General features: G+C 43.4%; 1 protein-coding gene across 1 annotated transcript in view; it reads right to left on the reverse strand.

Moving 5' to 3' along the window:
• Nucleotides 1-216: 216 nt before the first annotated feature.
• Nucleotides 217-20,699, reverse strand: part of SOAT1 (sterol O-acyltransferase 1) — a gene marked incomplete at its 3' end in the record, with an annotated part of 47,113 nt that continues 26,630 nt past the window's right edge. Inside the window, exons 4-15 of the mRNA XM_080699006.1 lie at nucleotides 19,194-19,253; nucleotides 15,734-15,841; nucleotides 15,069-15,351; nucleotides 12,749-12,827; nucleotides 11,929-12,010; nucleotides 11,281-11,326; nucleotides 10,269-10,398; nucleotides 7,633-7,730; nucleotides 5,988-6,086; nucleotides 3,038-3,173; nucleotides 2,309-2,454; nucleotides 217-273 (exon numbers count right to left, since the gene is read on the reverse strand). Coding sequence (XP_080555132.1) covers nucleotides 217-273; nucleotides 2,309-2,454; nucleotides 3,038-3,173; nucleotides 5,988-6,086; nucleotides 7,633-7,730; nucleotides 10,269-10,398; nucleotides 11,281-11,326; nucleotides 11,929-12,010; nucleotides 12,749-12,827; nucleotides 15,069-15,351; nucleotides 15,734-15,841; nucleotides 19,194-19,253 — 1,324 coding nt within the window. The remainder of the gene's footprint in view (nucleotides 274-2,308; nucleotides 2,455-3,037; nucleotides 3,174-5,987; nucleotides 6,087-7,632; nucleotides 7,731-10,268; nucleotides 10,399-11,280; nucleotides 11,327-11,928; nucleotides 12,011-12,748; nucleotides 12,828-15,068; nucleotides 15,352-15,733; nucleotides 15,842-19,193; nucleotides 19,254-20,699) is intronic.

Here is a 20,699-nt window from a genome sequence, read left to right on the forward strand (position 1 = left end):
CTCCCTTCTCTACCCCCCAAAAAAAAGTCCTGTTAAGCATACAAAATTCCGGTGTACTCCCAACAGCCTGGCTTCTGGCAAGCTAAGCCATCTGTAAAGGCTCCAATGGCCCAAAGAGTGCAGGGAACTCGGGAACAGCTGGGAACAGCTGGCTCCAAATCAGGCATCATACGCAATCTTCAGTGACAAGGGTTCTTAGAAACAAAATCCAAGCTTCTAAAACACGTAACGACAGGTCCAGGACCGTGGCCGGATGTAATCCAGAAAGGTGGGCTGTGATGGGGAAAGAAAAAAGAAGAGTCGCTCACTGTGTGCCCGAGCAGGAAGCGTGGTGGCAGAGGTGCTGAAGTTACCTATGGTATGGCTCCACACTGCTTCCCGGCCTTTCAGCAACCATTCAGCTGAGAGGCTCACTAATATCAAAAGTGTTCAATATCTGTATTGATATCACCGGTTTACTCACATTAGAAGTTTTGCATGCAGTTTTTGAAGTTAGGTAAACTACACAATTGTATGGACTGCTAGCCAAATTCCAAAAAGGTACTATCTCTTTTAGCATCTTGCCTTATTTTAGCAAAACCCTACTTTTTAGCTTCAAACCTAAATAGTGATAGTTTAGGGATAAAATATGTCCTCAAATGACTATAATACAAGGTTTTAAATTACTGGATTATTTAAAGGAGCAGATGAAGCTGGGCATAGTGGTGCATGCTTGTAATCCCAGTACTTGGGAGACAGAAGGATTGCAGATTCAAAGCCAGCCTCAGCAACTTAGTGAGGCTCTCAGTAACTTAGTGAGACCCTGTTTCCAAATAATAAAAGGGGCTGGAGGTGTAACTCAGAGGCAGAACACCCCTGAGTTCAATCTCTAGTAGCACAACAAATACATTAACTGATTAAAGGAATAGATGAGATAGTATGAAAATTCAGAAATAGGAAAGACAAGAGCAAGAATATGAAAAGGCTTCATGGAAGATGCAGCATCCAAAACCTGGATTTTGATAGGAAAGTGAAATACAGCATGTGGAATCTACTTAAAGAGTAACGTGCCCGTGCCCGGGCCAGGTGGCACTGGAGGCTGAGCACGGTGGCAGAGTGCCTGTCATCCCAGTACTTGGGAGGCCAAGACAGGAGGATTTCAGGTTGGATCCCAGCATCAGCAACCTTAGGAAGTTAGTGACACACTGTTTTAAAATAAAAACTAATAAGGATGACAGGGCAGTACTTGGAAGTCAGACAGGAGGATCAAAGGTTCACAGCCAGCCTCACCTATTTAGTGAGGCCCTCTAAAACTTAGTGAGACCCTGTTTCAAAAAATAAAGAATAAAAAATAGGGCTGAGGTAGTGTGTAGTTTGGAGGCAGAATACCTCTGGGTTCAATTCCCAGAGTAGCATGAGCAGGGAGAGAGTCCAAAGTCAGATGCACACGGGGAGGCAGAGGAGGAAGGAGGAAGGAGCCAGGTATGCTGGTACATCCCCGCACTCCCAGCACTTGGCAGACAGAGACAGGAGGCCTGCAGGTTTGAGGACAGCCTCAGCAATTTAGGGGGACTCATAGTAACCTAGTAGGATCCTGTTTCAAAATAAAAAATAAAAAAGAGCTGAGGGTGTGGCCTGGAGGTAGGATGCCCCTGGGTTCAATTGCTAGTGACACATGAATGAAAACACACATACACACACGAAAAAGAAAAAAAATGAGGAGGAAGAATTAAAGCTAGGTAACAAAGGCAAGGTACACAAAACGAGGAAAGCTAACGGGGAAATAATCTGATTAATCTGATGATGGACATCTTCAATTACATGCCTGGAAGAAATATTCCTGCTGATATATCAAGAAGGCACTCTACCCTTAAAATTTGAGAGTTCTCCATATACAGTAAAAGCAAAGTCCTAAGAATAAATGACCTGAACATAATTATAAAAACAAAACAAAAAAAAAATCAAGGGCAATGGAATTCTAAGCATACCAAGCATTGGCTGACATTTTTATAAGTTTCTTTGGGAAAAATAAAAAAAAATACATATATTTAGGTGGTCAAGACATATACACCATTGGGAAAACCTTGAGCAATACCTACATTTTCAAGTGACAAGAAGAAAGCCAGAAGAGGTTGAAGAAAAAGCAGTAAAGAGGGGAAGGAAAACAAAACAAGAAGTAGGAGAGTTCGATGTGAAACGAGTATGTTAACGCTTTTACTCTGTCTTTCCCTCCTCTGAACAAATTCTCATGATTTCCACTACACCCCACCAACCCTTGCAGGGGGGACAGGGAAGAGGCTCCTGCATGCCAGCTGGACTGGTGACTCACGTTTTTCAGAGGACAGTGCTGACGTGCATACCACTCTTGAGAATACAGGCACAGAAGGACTCCATTGCCCAAGAAGAGGGAAGCCCACACCATAATGTTCCAAATTGGCCTTTTCCGACTATCGTTGACAATAAAGTTGAAAGCCACTGAAGTCAGAAAGTGAACAAAAGATATGTATCGTTATCAAAACGCAGCCGTCAGGAGGGAGAGGCCTCAGTGTCTGCTGCCGTCTCACACCATTAGCTGCCCACACACACGTTCATTCAGGTCATGGCCCTGTAGATAAAAACGAAGCTTTAGGGTTGGGATTTACCTACAACTGAAGGAGAGCGAAGGTATTCAGAACAAATGAAAATATATTTTGTGGAATGATCAATGTTCTAGCAAGTCCCTCTCCACCTATTCAAAAAGCGGCCAGTTTTCCAGGGAGTGCAAGCTAATCGTGTTTATAAATGGGGAAGCTGCCTACAGACTCTGTGAACCATCAGATCAGTGTTATCAACGGTCCTCAAGAGGTGGCCAGTTTATTTCCCCACTTCATAGCGTGAACACCTTGAAGCAGGTGTAATCACTCAGTCAAAATCCTGACCCTCTGATAAGCAAACAGTGCCTTGCAACGGTCCTACTATTCTCTGGTGTTTCTGCCTTGCTTCTGTAACTCCCCTCCTTCCTATCTCATGTTCTCTCTCAGCATCACGCCCAGTACTCAGAGCAGGCCGAGATACTCACTCCCAAAAAACATGAAGAGCACGAAGAGCACGGGGTAGAAATAGCTCAAGCTAACAGCCAGGGCATATTCATGTACTACAGCAGATATAGCGAAGACTGCCAGCATGGCCGCAGACCGGAACCGCTTGGAGAAAAACTAGAGGGAAAAGAAAACAGTCACAGTAACCAAAAGAAAATTCAAGCAAGCCAGGCATGGTGGTGCTCGCCTGTGATCCCAGTACTTGGGAGGCTGAGACAGGAGGATGGCAGGTTTGAAGCCAGCCTCAGCAACTTAGCAAGGCCCTCAGCAACTCTGTTAAGACTCAATTTCAAAATGATTAAAAAAAAAAAAAAAAAGGTTGGGAGTATAGCTCAGAGGTAGAATGCCACTAGGTTCAATACTCAATACCAAAAGAAAAAAGGAAAGAAAAAAAAAAAGAAAAAAGGTAAGGAGGGATAGGGAAAGAAAAAATGAAAAACAATAAAAAATTAAAAAAATTAGCATGAAGCCGGGCGTGGTAGTGCACGCTTGTAATCCCAATACTTGGGAGGCCAAGACAGGAGTATCACACAGGTTCGAAGCCAGCCTCAGCTACTTAGTGAGGCTCTCAGCAACTTAGTGAGACCTTGATTCCAAATAAAAGATAAAATAGTTCTGGGAGTATAGCCTGGAGGTAGAAAGTGCCTGGGTTTCATGCCAGTACCACAATAAATAAATAAATAAATAAAATAATTAGCATGAACTATATAAGATGTAATTGTCACATGCTAAAGTTGCCTTTTTAAAAATTTGAGCCCAGGGGTATCTCACCCCTGAGCTATCCTCCCAGCCTATTTTTTTATGCAGAGGGCCTTGCTAAATTGCTGAGGCTGTTCACACCTGTGATCCTCCTGCCTCAGCCTCCCAAGTACTGAATTATTGAACCTAAGGGCATTCTGCCTCTGAGATAGACGCCCCCACGAACCTGCCATCCTCCCACCTCAGTCTCCCAAGTACTGAGATCAGAGGCATGTGTCATCATGCCTGGCTAAAGGCACATTTTGGGGTTTTTTGGTTTTTCTTTTTTTTTTTTTCTTTTTTTTATTGGGTGTTCTACCTCTGAGCTACACCCCTATTTTAGTTTTTATTTTGAAAGAGAGCCTTGCTAAACTGCTGAGGCTGATTTCAAACCTGCAATCCTCCTGTCTCAGCCTCCCAAATATTAGGATTACAGCAATGTACCACCATGCCCCAAAAACCCGTTTTTATTTATATTAATGCTTAGCTTTCCAAGTCTATTCCTTGGATTGACCAAAATATAATAATTATAAAAACATATGCTCATGAACATTTATTTTATTAAAATGATTAAGTTTGCAAAACAAATGTTCAAGGATATAGGCTTATTTTCAAAACATTCTTTTGTGTATGGTACTGGGAATTGAACCCAGGGACATTCTACCTCTGAGCTATACTCCGAGCCCTATTTTATTTTTTATTTTGAAACAGGATCTCACTAAGTTGTGGAAGGCCTTGCTAAATTACCTCGATTACTCCTCCTGTCTCGGTTTCCCAAAGACTGGGATTACGAGCATGTGCCACCAAGTCCAGCTTTATTTTTTATTCTGAAACAAGGTCTTACTAGGCTGCTGAGAGTCTTGATATTGCCGAAGCTTGTCATCAACCTACAGTCCCGTCTCAATCTCCCAAGTACTGGGGTTACAATCATGTGCCACCACATCTAGCTCAAAACTAGTTTGTTTGTTTTGTGTGTAGGGGGTACTGGGGTTGTAACCCAAGGCCTTCTACCTCCAGGCTACACTCCCAGACCTATTTTATATTTTATTTGAAAACAGGGAACCTAAGTTGCTGGGAACCTCTCTAAGTAGCTGAGGCTGGCTTCGAGCCTACAATCTTGTCTCAACCTCCCAAGTACTGGATTACAAACATGCACCACCATGCCCTGATTTAAAACCAGTTATTTTTTATTAAATTAATTGATTTTATGAGTTAATATGGCTGCCAAAGTAGTTTTCATATATTAAAAAAGACAAATTTCAAGCTGGGCATGGTGGCACACCCTTATAATCTCAATACTTGGGAGGCTGAGACAGGAGGATCGTGCAGGAGCCTCAGCAGCTTAGTGACAGTCTTAGCAACTTAGTGAGACCCTGTTTCCAAATAAAACATAAAATAGGCCTGAGGGTATAGCCTGGAAATAGAAGGCCCCTATATTTCAGATTTTATCCCCAATCTCTCCCTCCCTCCCTCCCCCCCCTCCTCCCTCCCTCCCTCCCTCTCTCTCTCTCTCTCTCTCTCTCTCTCTCTCTCTCTCTCTCTCTCTCACACACACACACACACACACACACACACACACACCCCACACACACACACACACCAAATTTCCATATTTAAAGTGACACTGTGCTAAACTGGGCATGGTGCTGCACGCTTGTAATCCCTGCATTCGGAAGGCTGAGACCAGAGGATCATGGTTCGAAGCCAGCCTCAGCTACTTAGTGAGCCCCTGTTTCAAAATAAAGAATAAAAAAATAGGGCAGGGGGTGTAGCTCCGAAGTCGAATGCCCCTGGGTTCCATCCCCAGCCCAGCAAAAAATAAATAAATAAAAAATTGAAAAATAAAGTGACACTGTGCTATAGATAGAGCAAATGTCCTCTCTAAAACTAAAATGCAACCCAGGCATGGTGGCGCCCAAGTACTGGGATTATAGGCGTGCATCACCATGGCTGTGTATGTGTGTGGTGGGGGGGACTGGGGTTTGAATCCAGGGGGACTCTACCTCTAAGTTATATCCACAGCCCTATTTTTGTTATTTTTGAAAATAAGTTCTCACTAAGTTGCCAAGGCCAACGTTGAAGCTGTGATCCTCCTTGCTCAGCTTCCCAAGCACTGGGATGAAGGATGCACACCACTGCACCTGGTAGGTAACTCCATTTCTTACACGGTATCGATGAAACCCCGCGGCTTACCCAGAGAAAGTCCTTGTACGCGTAGTAGTATAGCCAGTCATGGACCACCACATTCCAGGTCCTGTAATAGTTAGAGTATGAGGTGGAGTTCCACCAATCCTGAGGGGAGAAGTAAAGGTATAAAATCACTCACACACGCCCCTAAAGCAAAACTCCTGAATACTCCCCAAAGAACAAACACCCACAACACAGACAGAATCAAAGATCCTGTGATAAATTATTAATCCATACACGGATGTCAGAAAAATCTTAAAAAACCTTTTGTTAGTGTTGAATAATGGCAGACCTCTAGCATTACAGAGTAGCTCGCAGGCTTATCTTATCTTGCCATTAAACAAGGCATGATGAAAGATACAGAACAGTCACTTAAATCTAAGGTTCATCAAAACAGCAGTCAATAGCCTCCTCCTCCCCTTGCTGAAATGTCATCAGAAAACTGGAAGGTCACCAAGACTAGATTGGTTGTGTGTGTGTGTGTGTGTGTGTGTGTGTGTGTGTGTGTGTGTGTTTTGTTTGTTTGTTTGTTTGTTTGGTGGTACTAGGGATTGAACTCGAGGCATTCTACCTTTAAACTATACTCCCAGACCAATTTTCTTTCTTTCATTTTTTTGGTGCTGGGGATTAAACTCAGCTACCTCTGAGCTATACCCCCAGTCCTATTCTATTTTTAATTTGAAAATAGGGTCTCGTAGGTTGCTGAGGCTGGCTTTCAACCTGCAATCCTCCTGTCTCAGCCTCCCAAATACTGGGATTACAGGCATGTGCCACCATGCCTGGTTCTAATTTCATTTCTTATTTGGACACAGGGCCTCACTAGGTTGCTGTGAGCCTCACTAAATTGCTGAAGCTGGCTTCAAACCTGCAATTCTCCTGTCTCAGCCTCCCAAATATTGAGATTACAGGTGAGTACCACCATGCCTGGCTCTAAATAACTATTTGATAGTGTCATAAATGGCATGATTTAATTACATAAGGACAGTAATTATCTCCAAATTTTGGTGGGCCTATTTCTATTTCTTGCTTCCTATTTTAAGATCAGAGTAGCAGAGTCAGACATCTAAAATCGACACTCATACTTCCTGTTCCTTTAAGAAAGGGGTGGTAGACTTGGAGCATTGCCAAAACAAGCACAACCGGAGGTCCCGTTCCAGAATACTGAGCCACAGGGCTCTAGTCTCGAGTTTATTTCTGACTCCAGGAGTGTAAGAATGGTATTTTAGGCAGAATCAATACCTTTCAAAGTAAAGGGGAAAGTTCACTCCCTCACAGATTGCTTAGCGGTCTTAAAAGGACTAATGTGCTGAGATCACCCCTACAGAATGAGACGGCAACTTCAAATGAAGAGCATTCAGGGAAGGCTCATGTTTCCCCGGGACAAATGCTCTCCTACCATATCACCAATGTGTGCACACAGGACCCAGCAGAAACACAGGCAGTATATAGGGAGCAGATATTAGCGAGAGAGAAAAGCCTATGATATTATAGCCCTATCAGAATTTCACACTTGATATTGGCAAAATTTGTGAAAAGGAAATTAGATCTCAATATGTGTTGAAAAAAACAGTAGTAGCAGCCAACAGTGCTCAAATACTTAACAATGAGGAAATAAAATGGGCAAAGTAAGAGGAGTCCAAGTGTATATTACCTTATAAAACATCCTGTCACCAAAGCGCAACATCTCAGCAAAGGCATTGAGCCAGCAGTGCAAAAAGGCAAAAAAAGTAAGGAACAGTATCAGCACACCTAAAAATAAGATCGACAGTGTGAAGAGTCTCTCCAAACAGCTCGCACGCCAAGCCATTAACCGACACCACCATTTGTTTAGTAAAATAGACACTGCTATTCCAACTTACACATCCCAGAGCTGATACAGTGCACCTTCGCTTTGTTTTTTGTGCTGCAGATTGAACCCAGGGCTTTCTGCCTCTGAGCTACACTGCCAGCCCTATTATTTATCTACTTATTTATTTATTTACTTTGCAGTATTGGGGATGGAGCCCAGGGGCATTTAACCTCTGAGCTATACCCCCAGCCCTATATTTTATTCTTTATTTTGAAACAGGGTCTCACTGAGTTCCAAAGGGCCTCACTAAGTAGTAGCCAAGGCTGTCCAGGAACCGTGATCCTACTGTTTCAGCCTCCTAATTAAAGGTGGTGGTGCTCCTTGATTACAAGTGTGCACCACCATGCCTAGCTATTTATTTATTTATTTATTTATTTATTTATTTATTTATATTTTTATTTTTTGGTGGTACGGGGGTTCCTGGAAGCCCTTCTACCTCCGGGCTACACTCCCAGACCTATTTTATATTTTTGAAACAGGGTCTCTTACGCCAGCGCGGCTGGCTTCGAACCTGCGTGATCCTCCTGTCTCCGCCTCCCAAGCGCGGGGATTACAAGCGTGCACCACCACGCCTAGATATTTTTTTATTTTGATACAGGGTCTCAATAAGTTGCAGAGGGCCTCACTAAGTAGCTGAGGCTGGCTATGAACCTAGAGTCTCCTATCTCACCCTCCCAAGTACTGGGATTACAGGCATGTGCCAACACACCCAGCTTTACAGTGCACCTTTGAAGGTTTTTGTTTTTTTTTTTAAAGCAGTAAAAGCTAGGTGTAGTGCACATGCCTATAATCTCAGTACTTGTGAGGCCGAGACAGGATGACCAGAGGTTTGAGGGCAGCCTCAGCAAGTAGTGAGACTCTCATTAACTTAGTGAGACCTTGTTTCAAAATAAAAATCAGGCTGGGGTGTAGCTCAGAGGTAGAATGCCCCTGTCTTCAATTCCCAGTACCAAAAAATAAATAGCAATAAATTCTTTATAAATAGGTTTGACAGACAAAAGATAAACTCAGTTTCGGTTTTGTTTGTTTTTTTGTGGTGCAGGGGATGGAACCCAGAGGCACTGTACCTCCGAGCTACACCTCTAGCCCAGTTTTTAAGTCTTTTTAGTTTTGAAACAGCGTCTCACTGAGTTCCAAAGGGCCTCACAGCTGAGGCTGTCTGGGAACCACGATCCTCTGGTCTCTGCCTCTCGAATGCTGGGATTACAAGCATGCGCCACCATGCCTGGTCTATTTTTAAGAAATATCTTGATATACGGCTTAATTCTGTACCCAACTTTCTTTAAAATCTGGCCCCCACAACATCTCCAAACCAATTTTTAGAAATGGGGAGCTAGGGATGTAGCTCAGTGGTGGAACACTTGCACAGCAAGCATAAGGTCACAGGTTCAATCCGCAGCACAGAAAAAAAACAAATAAATAAAAATTAGGGGGGAAAAAAGAGCCGGGCATGGTGGTACATACTCGTAATCCCAGCATTTGGGAGGCTGAGACAGGAGGATCCAGGTTTGCCGACAGCCTCAGGTACTTAGTGAGGCCCTTCACAGCCCAATAAGACCCTGTTTCAAAATAAAGAATAAGCCGGGCGTGGTGGCGCACGCCTGTAATCCCCGAGCTTGGGAGGCAGAGACAGGAGGATCGCGCGGGTTCGAAGCCAGCTGCGTGCGCTGGCTTAGGAGACCCTGTTTCCAAATTTAAAAAAATGTAAAAATAGGTCTGGGAGTGTAGCCCGGAGGTAGAAGGGCTTCCAGGAACCCCAGTACCACCAAAAAAAATAATAATAAAATAAAATAAAAAATAAATAAATAAATAAAGAATAAGCCAGCCGTGGTGGCGCACGCTTGTAATCCCCGCGCTTGGGAGGCGGAGACAGGAGGATCGCGCAGGTTCGAAGCCAGCCGTGCTGGCTTAAGAGACCCTGTTTCCAAATAAAAAGTATAAAATAGGTCTGGGAGTGTAGCCCAGAGGTAGAAGGGCTTCGAGGAACCCCAGTACCACCAAAAAAAAAAAAAAAAAAAAAAAAGAATAAAAAACCGGGCTGGGGGCGTAGCTCAGAAGTAGCATGTTCCTGGTTTCAAACCCCAGCACCACAAAAGAAAAAAACTTTTTTTTTTTTGTTTAAACTTAGGATGTGGCTCGGGTTCAAACCCCAGTACCACACACACAAAAGACTGCACTGAAATGAACAGTGAGAAGAAAGGCGATGCATAAATATGGGCCATCCCCCACTGGAGAAAGCAAATCAAAGTGGGAGCCAGCAGATGCCTGGCCCGAAAGGGGCAGGACGCTCCATTTCTGAGGTAGACAGGCAAGAGGCCAGGACGGGCGGGCGTGTTTGAGATGCTGCCGGGGAAAGCAAGGAGCCCCGCGGTTTCAGAGACAGTGCTTCTCTATTTTCCTTCTGAACAGGAGTGGCAAGTTAACAAGAACCCGGTTACCTGGCAAGATGGAGTTGAAGATACACAAGACCAGAACCCGAGCACTGAAGGGCTCCTGTTTGATATTCCGGAACAGGGGAGCACAGAGCCTTTCAAAGATGTAGTACACGTAGAACAGGCAGCCGAAAACCTGGAACAGGACAAGAGACTTAGACTAAGGCCTGGCAGGGAAGGATGGAACAAGAGCTTTCTCCTCCAAAAGAAAGTAAAAGTGATCGTTATCTAACATTTACATATGTATCTAGTATATGCTATCTACTTATGTATATTCCCGTTTAACCTTAGCATAGAAGATTGACAGGTGGCTCTTGCCTGTAATCCCAGCTATTCAGGAGGCTGAGGCAGAAGAATCTTAAATTTAAATTCGGCCTGGGCAACTTAGCAAGATCCTGCCTCAAAATAAAAATACGGAAAGGGCTGGGAGAGCTAGCCATGATGGCGCATGCTTATAATCCTAGTACTTGGGAGGCCGAGACAGAAGAATCACAGGTTCAAGGACAGCCTAAGTAGTGAGACACTCATCAACCTAGCAAGACCCTGTTTCAAAATAAAAACAAAATAGAAAGCTGGTGTGGTGGCACACACCTGTAATCCCAATACTCGGGAGGCTGAGACAAGAGCATCACAGGTTCGAGGATACCCTCAACAAGTAGTGAGACTCTCATTAACCTAGGAAGACTCTCTTTGAAAATAAAAATAAAGCTGGGCATGGTGGTGCTCGCTTATAATCCCAGCATTTGGGAGGCTGAGACAGGAAGATCACAGGTTCGAGACCAGCCTCTGCTACTTAGTGAGGTCTTCTGCTACTCAGTGAGACCCTGTTTCAAAATAAAGGAAAAAAAATAGGGTTGGGGTTGTAGCTCGGAGGTAGAATGCCACTGGGTTCAATCCCCCTCAAAAAAACATTTCACAGTCTTAACAGAAAGTATTCTTGAGCCTCTCCCCCACTAACAAAAATGTACCAACATTTCCCACCAACCAATACCCCTTGACAGTTAAAACAAACATTTACCTGTGTAAACTGCATAGCAACGTAACCCCATCTCACAGTGGGGTTTCTAAGAGGAAGAAACAAGGTGTCCATCAACAGATGACTGGATTACAAGATTATGGGAAAACATACAATGGAATTCTACTCAGCAATAAAGAACAAACGTATGTCATTTGTAGGAAAATGTAAAGACTTGGAGAATATCAGGCGAGACAAGCCAGTCACAGAAGCGAGGGTCATGTGTCTTCTCTAGTGCAGAAGCTGGGGAGTCACTGGAATCCCAGAGGGACTCCAGATAACAGAGGAGAAACAAAGCAAGTTTCCTGAAGTCAATAACTGAACTTAAGACCTTCTCAGTCAGTATTTTCCCACACAGCCTATCATTTATGGGCTGGGGTGTAGCTCAGTGGTAGACCACATGCATAGAATACGCAGGCTGAGTTCAATCCTTGGCACCAGAAAAATTTTAACTACCTTTTATGATCATAACAAATTATATAATTCTGCCCAAAATTACTAACTTCAAATTAAGACCGCTAGAATAACCATTTGAGGCTTTTCATGCAAGAAAAACTGAGGACACATTTTATTTTTCTCTGCAGCCCTACAGGGATTGGCTGTGCCTGCCCCACACACTGCCCCCGCCCCGGCTCCTCGCAGGCCCGTTACCTGGGGTAGCTATCACGGTAGATAAGGGTCGGAGCGAACAAGAAGTACAAGTACTGGTTGACTGTGGGGACAGGGACTGTACCTGGAAGAGGAAAACACTGTCACATCAGAGGCTCTCGGATTTCTCCCAGCAAAACTAAAAGGGGAAGATGAGGAAACACAAAGCAGGGAAAAACAGCCAGCGTGACTCCTAGGTCAGGTGTTTCTTCCTGATCACCTGAAAGGCCTTCTTGCACCAACTGAACACGGCCAACCTCTCCAAGTTACTCCTATGACTGATGGCCTCTAGAGCATGAAGCAATAATTTGCAAGGAGCAAGGAGGCCCAGGTGTAGTAAGCCAGTAATACTCCACAAACACTAAATCACAGAAATCTAATGATCATTAGCCAGGCGTGGTGGCGCACGCTTGTAATCCTGCGCTTGGGAGGCTGAGACAGGAGGATCACACAGGTTCAAAGCCAACCTCAGCTATTTAGTGAGGCTCTCAGCTACTTAGTGAGGCCCTGTTTCCAAATAAAAAATATTAAAAAATAGGGCTGGGAGTATAGCCCAGAGGTAGAAAGCCTCTGGGTTCCACCTCTAGTACCACCAAAAAAAAAAAAAAGAAGAAGAAAGAAATCTAATGATCAACTTGATAAAATTAAATTGTAGATACAAACAAAATAGGAATAATCAGGACACAGTGAGACGGTCTTCCAAACCAATACAGATCCCACATTTAAAATCAAACAATCTCCACGGAATGTAACATGTCATTTCAGTAAACACCAAAGGTTGAAATAGTCCATCAATAATCATTTATCTAACAGAATTACATACGCGAGTTCTCCTTAGCTGCATCTAGTACCCGAGGCACGTTCTCTCTGACAAATGAATAAGCCTTCATTATCAAACGAATCTGCGAGAGGAAGGAAAAGATGAATTCTCTATCATTGTCTTATTTCCTCTAGGCAGCCTAGAACAGCACTAGGTTATATTCATAAAGAATTTTATTTTGCATATACCAATCAAAAGACATGTAATAGTTCACAACCAGCAAACACTATTTCAAGTATATGATAAATTAAGCAATTAAGCCAGGAGTGGTGGCACATGCCTAGAATCCCAGAACTTGGGAGGCTGAGAAGGAAAAACGCAGATTTGGGACCAACCTCATCAACTTAGTGAAACTCCCAGCAACTTAACAAGTTGAAACTTGACCCAGTTTCAAAACAAAAAACTAAAAAAGGAATAAGGGTGTAGCTCTGAGGTAGAATGTCCCTGGGTTTAATACCCAGTACAGTAAGTAAACAAACAAATAAATGAAATTTTCCTGAAATGTTTCTTTTCATTAGTCAAATGGTGTTACAGACAAGTCAGAAAATTCTGAAGGGTACATAAACAAATAAACATAAACAAGAATAGTTACTTTATAATACAGTAAGTTAACATTTAAAAAATGTAGAGGACTTTTGTTGTTCTTTTGTTTTTGTGGTGCTATAGAATTGAACCCAAAGTCATTCTATTTCTGAGCTATACCCCAAGTCCTTTTATAACTTTTTTTTTTTTGGTGCTAGGATTGAACCCAAGAGCATTCTATCTCCAAGCCCTATCTTATTTTTATTTTGAAATAGGGTCGCTGGGTGTGGTAGCGTACCCTTATAATCCCAGTACTTGGGAGACAGACAGGAGGATCAGATCACTGGTTCACAGTCTCAGCTACTTTGTGAGGCCCTCTGCAACTTAGTGAGAGCCTGTTTCAAAATAAAGAACAAAAATTAAAAAAAAAATATATATATATATATATATATATATATATATATATATATATATATATATATGGCTGAGGGTATAGATTGGAGGTAGAATGTCCCTGAGTTCAATCCCCAGTACCACAAAAGAAAAAAGAAAAAAAAAGAAATAGGCCTCACTAAGTTGCTGAGGCTGGTCTTGAACCTACCATCCTCCTGTCTCAGCTTCCCAAGACTGGAATTACAGGCATGGGCCACCGATCTAAAAATATAGTTTTATATTCTGAAAAATATAGTTTTATAATCTAGATGACTATTACAAAAAGTATTCAGGAAAAATACTGTAATTCATCCAGAATGGTCCAATATCACTTATTTAAATTATCAAGGCCCATGGGAAAAAACTTAGAATCAAATTTATTTATGTATGTATTTGTTAATTTGTGGTACTGGGGATTAAACCCAGGAGATTCTACCTCTGAGCTGCAACCCAGCCCTTCTTATTTTCTGAAACAAGGCCTCGCTGGGTTGCTGTGTCTAAGTTGCCAAGGTTGGTCTCAAACCTGTGATCCTCCTGCCTCAGCTTCCCAAGTACAACCATACCCGGCTGGAGATTATCTAGGTTTTTTTGGTATTATTTATTCTTTATTTTGAATCAGGGTCTCACTAAATTAATCAGATAGACTCACTAAGTAGCTGAGACTGACCATAAACCTGTGATCCTCCCATCTCAACCTCCCAACTACTAGGATTACAAGCATGTGCCTCCACGCCTGGCTTAAATAATCCAGTTTTAACACTTTTTTTTTTTTTAACCCAGGGGCATTCTACCTCCGAGATACACCCCTAGCCCTATTTTTCTTCTTTTCTTTTCTTTTCTTTTTTTTCTTTTTTTTTTTTTTTTTTGTGTGTGTGTAGCACTGGGGCTGGAACCCAGGGGCATTGTACCTCTGAGATACACCCCCAGACCAAATTTTTATTCTTTATTTTGAAACAGGGTCTCACTGAATTGCAAAGGGCCTCACTAATTACCCGAGGCTGTCCTCAAACCTTAATCCTACTGTCTCAGCCTCCCAAACACTGGGATTACAAGTGTGCGCCACCATACCTGGCCCCCAGCCCTATTTTTTATTCTTTACTTTGAAACAGGTCTCTCAAAGTTGCAGAGAGCCTAAGTAGCTGAGGCTGCCTTGAACCTGCGATCTTCCTGTCCCAGCCTCCTAAGTACTGGGAAGCATGCACCACCACACCTGACCTAGTTTTAACACTTTAATTCTATATATACTGGCACACAAGGCCAGAGATGAAAATGTATCCAAGTTAATACAGCCAAAAATAATAGCAACAGAAATACATTATCATTATTTTAACTAAGCACAGCACTGTGTGGGGTAAACTCACCATCTTACCTGCTCAAGTATAACAATGAGTCGAGAAGCTGGTGGCAGTGTATATGCTAAAACGATGTACGTTGGACCAAAACCTAGAATCCCAAGCTGGAAGGCCACGAAAAGCAAGCCATGCACAAAGGAATAGATGGCTTTGTGGGACTGCTTGCTGTAGCCTTTGGCCCAATGTTGGAATAGAAAGTAGGGAATCGAAAGTGTAGACAGGAACATGATCCACCATGTCCAGATGACGGTAGAAAATTTACCAAAAGCGTAAAAGAGGAGATTGAACTCAAGCACCAGCCTGAGGAGAAAGAGCACAGAAAATAATGTTTTAATAGGCACTGAGCTTGCAGAATTCAAAACTTTCATATCCAAATTCTCAACTTTCAGAAACTCTACAACATTAATACACTGAAGTCAATGGATGTGATAGTCCTGCTGGAGAGTCCTATTTCTCTGTTTCTTAACACAGGCCAACAATGAACTCTCTAAAAGCCCTAATATGGCTCTGAATTTAAAATGCCTAAGATACTGAATGTCCTAAGATTAGATTCTTAAATTAGTACTTTTAAACTCCAAACAATTACATGGTAAAATATTCAACAGCAATCATTTCTATGTATAAAAGGTGATTTTTCAGAAAGCTCCCAATTTCTCCTGCATCTACCCTTCAGTGGTCTCACCTTCCTTCATCAATGTAATCGACCACCAGCGTGCTGAGGATGAAGAGGATGAGGAGGGCGATGAACATGTGATAAATAGTCCTGATGTGGTCCACCTCGAACAGCTCACTGCAAAGGTAGTCAAACAAAGCAAATCTGACACGGCATTCTAAAGCACCACATGGTAAGCACTTTTCTGTAAATGCTTCATCCACCTTTCAAAAACATTTAAAAAACTAATAAAGACACAATTTTAAATGTGAAGTAGAAGGACACTGTATGACATGACCAAGGTTAAAACGGAATGGACTCATATTCTTTCTTTCCAATAAAATAACACTGCCTTCTAGATGCCAGCATTAATCCCAATCACTTACATAAACAAATACCTGCATTCTCAAAAACCTACCGCAATGGTTGTTTTCTATATAGCAAAGGCCATTCACTGACAACCTGGAACACAGAAGCCGTTTTTCTTCAGATATGGTCCTTACATTCCACATCTGAACCTTAACTAAAATACATCGTACTACCTGTTTCCAGGATATTCCAGTTCACACATCTGGGCTCCTATCATGCTGATGATGGTGGCCAAGTACCACCCTACACATCTATAGGACATAACCATTTACAAATACTTTCTCCTCACTGACTTGTGTTGAGGATTGTTTTGCTTTTAAAATAGCATAAGCTGGGGAGGGGGTAGGTGCCTGCTTGCAATCTCAGTACTTGGGAGGCTGAGACAGAGGATGGCAGCTTCACATACAATGTTGGCTACTTTGTGAGGTCCTCTACAACTTAGTGAAACTGTTACAAATAAAGAATAAAAAATAAAACCAGGACTGTAGCTCGGAGGTAGAATGCTCCTGGGTTCCATCCCCAGCACCATGAAATGGAAACTTCAGCCTTCTCCTCAAGGGTAAGAGGTACAGATCAACCTTGTCATGACGTAAGTCTGACCGACTAAGGTGTACATTATGCTTTGGACGTGAAACGTCCTGCTGGGCTTGGTCCCATTTGCAGCACTGTTGGAGGGGAGGATTCTGGGAACTTACGATCACAAAGACACTGGCCTCATCAGTGGGTTAATCCACTACAGGAAGTGGTGGAAACTTGGGGCAGAGCAAGGACTGGTTGGAGAAGGCCAGTCACAGAGATGCCCCTGGCCTGCCTTGGCCCAGCTCCATCTGGGATGACATGTGACAGGCTGGCTTGCTCCAGCGTGACACCTGTGCCTTGGAGCCAGCTGACCACGACTGTGACCTCCGAATCCGTGAGCCAAGCTGACTCTTTCCTCCTCTGATTTGTCTAATCAGGTATTTGTCACAGCAATTAAAAGGTAACACAGTGTATTTTATTTTACTTATTTTATTTTTTGGCACTGGGGACTGAACCCAGGGGCATGCTACCTTTGAGCTACACCCCCAGCCCTATTTTCTTATTTTTGTTTCGAAACAGGGTCTCACTAGGTTAACGAGTCTCACTAGTTGCTGAAGCTGTTCTCGGACCTGTGATCTCCTGACTCAGCTGCTCATGTACTGGGATTACGAGTGTGCGCCGCTACACCTAGCTAACACAGCGTATTTTATTTTGGTGGTACTGGGGTTCCTAGAAACCCTTCTACCTCTGGGCTACACTCCTAGACCCATTTTATAATTTTTATTTGGAAACAGGGTCTCTTAAGCCAGCAAGGCTGGCTTCGAACCTGCGCCATCCTCTGTCTCTGCCTCCCAAGCACGGGGATTATAAGTGTGCGCCACCACACCCAGCAACACAGCGAATTTTAAAGGAAAGGCAAGGTAAAGTAATTTTTCACCCACCCAACTATTTTATACTCTAATGAAGGTTGAATTTCAGCTGTATTCCAGTAAATAAATGAATAAGCAAATCTAATCTACTCAGCATAAAAGAAATATATAGGCTGGGCGTGGTGGCGCACGCTTGTAATCCCCGCACTTGGGAGGCAGAGACAGGAGGATCGCGCAGGTTCGAAGCCAGCTACGCGCGCTGGCTTAGGAGACCCTGTTTCCAAATTAAAAAAATGTAAAAATAGGTCTGGGAGTGTAGCCCGGAGGTAGAAGGGCTTCCAGGAACTCCAGTACCACCAAAAAAAAAAAGAAATATATATCACTTACTCAAAATTCACCTTCGATTTTCAGTTAACAAATGAAGTTACCATGATAAACTTATATCGTGTGAATTTTATTTTAAAGTATTAGGCAATCAGGATTTTAAAATCAGTAACTCTGAGAAAACTATCAAGTCTCCCAGCCAAAATGAGATGAAAAAAAAATATTTTATGGTTAAAAAAAAAAAAAAGCAGTAGTTCCAAAGCTCTCTCAGAATAGTTTCACCTAATTAGGAAACTTCTAGCCAGATGCAGTGGTGCAGGTCTGTAACCCCAGTACTTGGAGACTGAGGCAGAAGGACCACTGGTTCAAACTCAGCCGTGGCAGCCTAACAAGGCCCTCAGAAACTTAGTGAGACCCTGTTTCAAAAAAAACCAAGGCAGGTGTGGTGGTACACGCTTATAATTCAAGTACTTGAGTGGCTGAGATAGGAGGATCACAGGTTCACGGCTAGCCTCAGAAATTTAGTGAGGCCCTCTACAATTTAGTAAGTTCATTTCAAAATTAGAAAAATAATAAAATCATGTCGGGGGTATAGCTCAGAGGTTGACTATCCCTGGGTTCAAAAAAAAAAAAAAAAAAAAAGCCAGGTGTGATAGCATATACTTGTAATATGAGTACTTGGGAGGCTAAAACAGAAGGATTGCAGGTTCAAAGCCAGCCTCAGCAACTTAGGGAGTCTGTCAGCAACTTAGTGGGATCCTATTTCTAAATAGAAGATAAAATAGGGCTGGGGGTATACCTCAGGGGTAAAATGCCTCTGGGTTCAATCCCCAGCACCACCAAAAAAAAAAAAATAGAGTGAGAGTATAGCTCAGAAGTTGATTCCCTGGGTTCAACCCCAGCCCCACAAAAGAAAAAGCCAAGTGGATGTGTGAGTTACTGGGGAGAGAACTCAGGGGCACTCTATCTCTGAGCCACACCCCAGTGCTAGTTTTTCTTCTTTATTTTCAAACAGTCTCTCACTAAGTTGTGGAGGGCCTCGCCAAGGAGCTGAGGCTGGTTGTGAACCTGCAATCCTCCTGCCTCAGCCTCCCAAGTACTGGGAATTACAAGCATGCGCCACCACGCCTGGCTAACAAAGAAAACTCCCAGCTCCTTGGGCAGACATGCTCAGTAGCATGGCTTTAGGAAGTGCAGAGGACGGGCAGCTGTTCTTGCCCCTAACTCTGAAAGTAGTTCCAGATACCAGATTAGCAAGGAGCAAGAGACCGCACATGCTCATAAAAAGAAATATCATTTACATATAGAACAAAGTCACTTAAGTATCTGTATGTTAGTGGTGATTTAACCATCAGAACAGATTTTTTAAAATTTCAAACTAATAATTAACCAAAGCATAAAATACTCACTCTAGGAGCGAGCGCCTTGCAATGAAAATCTTCCCCTTCTCTGGAGGCGCTCTCAGATCTCTGGGAAGGGCAAAGTTTTACAAATCATTAACAGTTCAAAAGTATTGTATAAAAATAATCCCAAGCCAAGGGAAAGAACATTACCACGCAGACCCTCTAGCGTTAATTAGCCGCCCGCTCCCTAGGACCCACGCACTGCGCTGTGTCATCTCATTCACTCCTGCGGTGAATGGTCCAGGGCTCGGAGGCAGCCTCAGGTAACACACACACTGGCAAACTTGACCTGCTCCTAGAGATGCCCGGACGCGGCCGACAGGCCTCTAGCCACCTCTACTCCAGGTCGGTCCCCCCAAACTGCACTAATGTACCTGCCGTCCGCCAGAGAGCCCGGGCTGCAACAGCTCCCAGTGGCCTCCTTGGGCCTTAGGGCTCGCCTCTGGGCCCTGAAACCCATCCAAGTATCAAACACCACCACCTTTAGGGCTCTCTGCAGCACCACCTGCACGCTGCCAAATATTACTGCTCAAAACTGTTCTTGGAAGAGGAGAGGCTGGCAGGGACCACAGGAACGAAGCTGAGGAGGTCAGAGGGCACAGGGCACGCAGTAGCCTTTCACAGCCTTCCTGCCATTCTGCAGAACTCACCAGCTAGAAAACGTGCTGATGCTGCTGTGCTGTGTTGCAAGTGCACAGTGTGCAGTGTGCAAAAGAGGCAGGTGATGGGGCTGAGACAGGACTCTGGGCCAGGCTCGAGGTTCCAGTCCCTGCTGTGGACGCGCAGAGTGTAATCCAAAGTGCCTTGTGCTTCGGTTCCCTGATCCTTCGGTCTACAGATAGTTACTGTCTCTACCGAGGGTCACTGTTTGACTTATTAAATTATTTCCATTGCCGGGCGTGGTGGTGCACGCTTGTAATCCCAGCATTAGGGAGGCTGAGACCTGGAGGATCACGGTTCGCGGACAGCCTCAGCTACTTAGTGAGGCCCTCTGCAACTCAGTGAGACCCGGTTTCAAAATAAAGAATAAAAAATAGGGCAGGGGGTGTAGCTCGGAGGTCGAATGCCCCTGGGTTCCATCCCCAGACCCACAAAAAAATAAAAAATAAAAATAAAATATATAAATAAATAAATAAATAAATAATTTCCATGCAGAACACTCAACAAGTATGGGTTCTCTTGTTTATTAGTCAGTAGTGGGGCTGGGATGTAGCTCAGGGACAAAGCGCCTGCTTGGCAGGTGCGGCGCTCTGGGTTTGAGTCCCAGCTTCAAAAGAAAAAAAAAATCTGCAAAAAAAATAAGCTATTAGCCAATTAGTATGTAATCATACATGCTAATGCGTATTAGGAAGTATGCATCCGCCTTATAATCCACGTATTAGGAAGAAAAGGCCCACCCTTCGGGATTAAATGATTTTCCCAGAGCAGCACGCAGCCAATACACGTGATGATGGGCAAGTCTGGGCGTTCTGACTGCAGGCTACTTTCTGAGCAATGGGCTAGAGAAGATGC

Source organism: Muscardinus avellanarius (genome assembly GCF_963383645.1).
Source record: "Muscardinus avellanarius genome assembly, chromosome: 7".
Classification (NCBI taxonomy): domain Eukaryota; kingdom Metazoa; phylum Chordata; class Mammalia; order Rodentia; family Gliridae; genus Muscardinus; species Muscardinus avellanarius.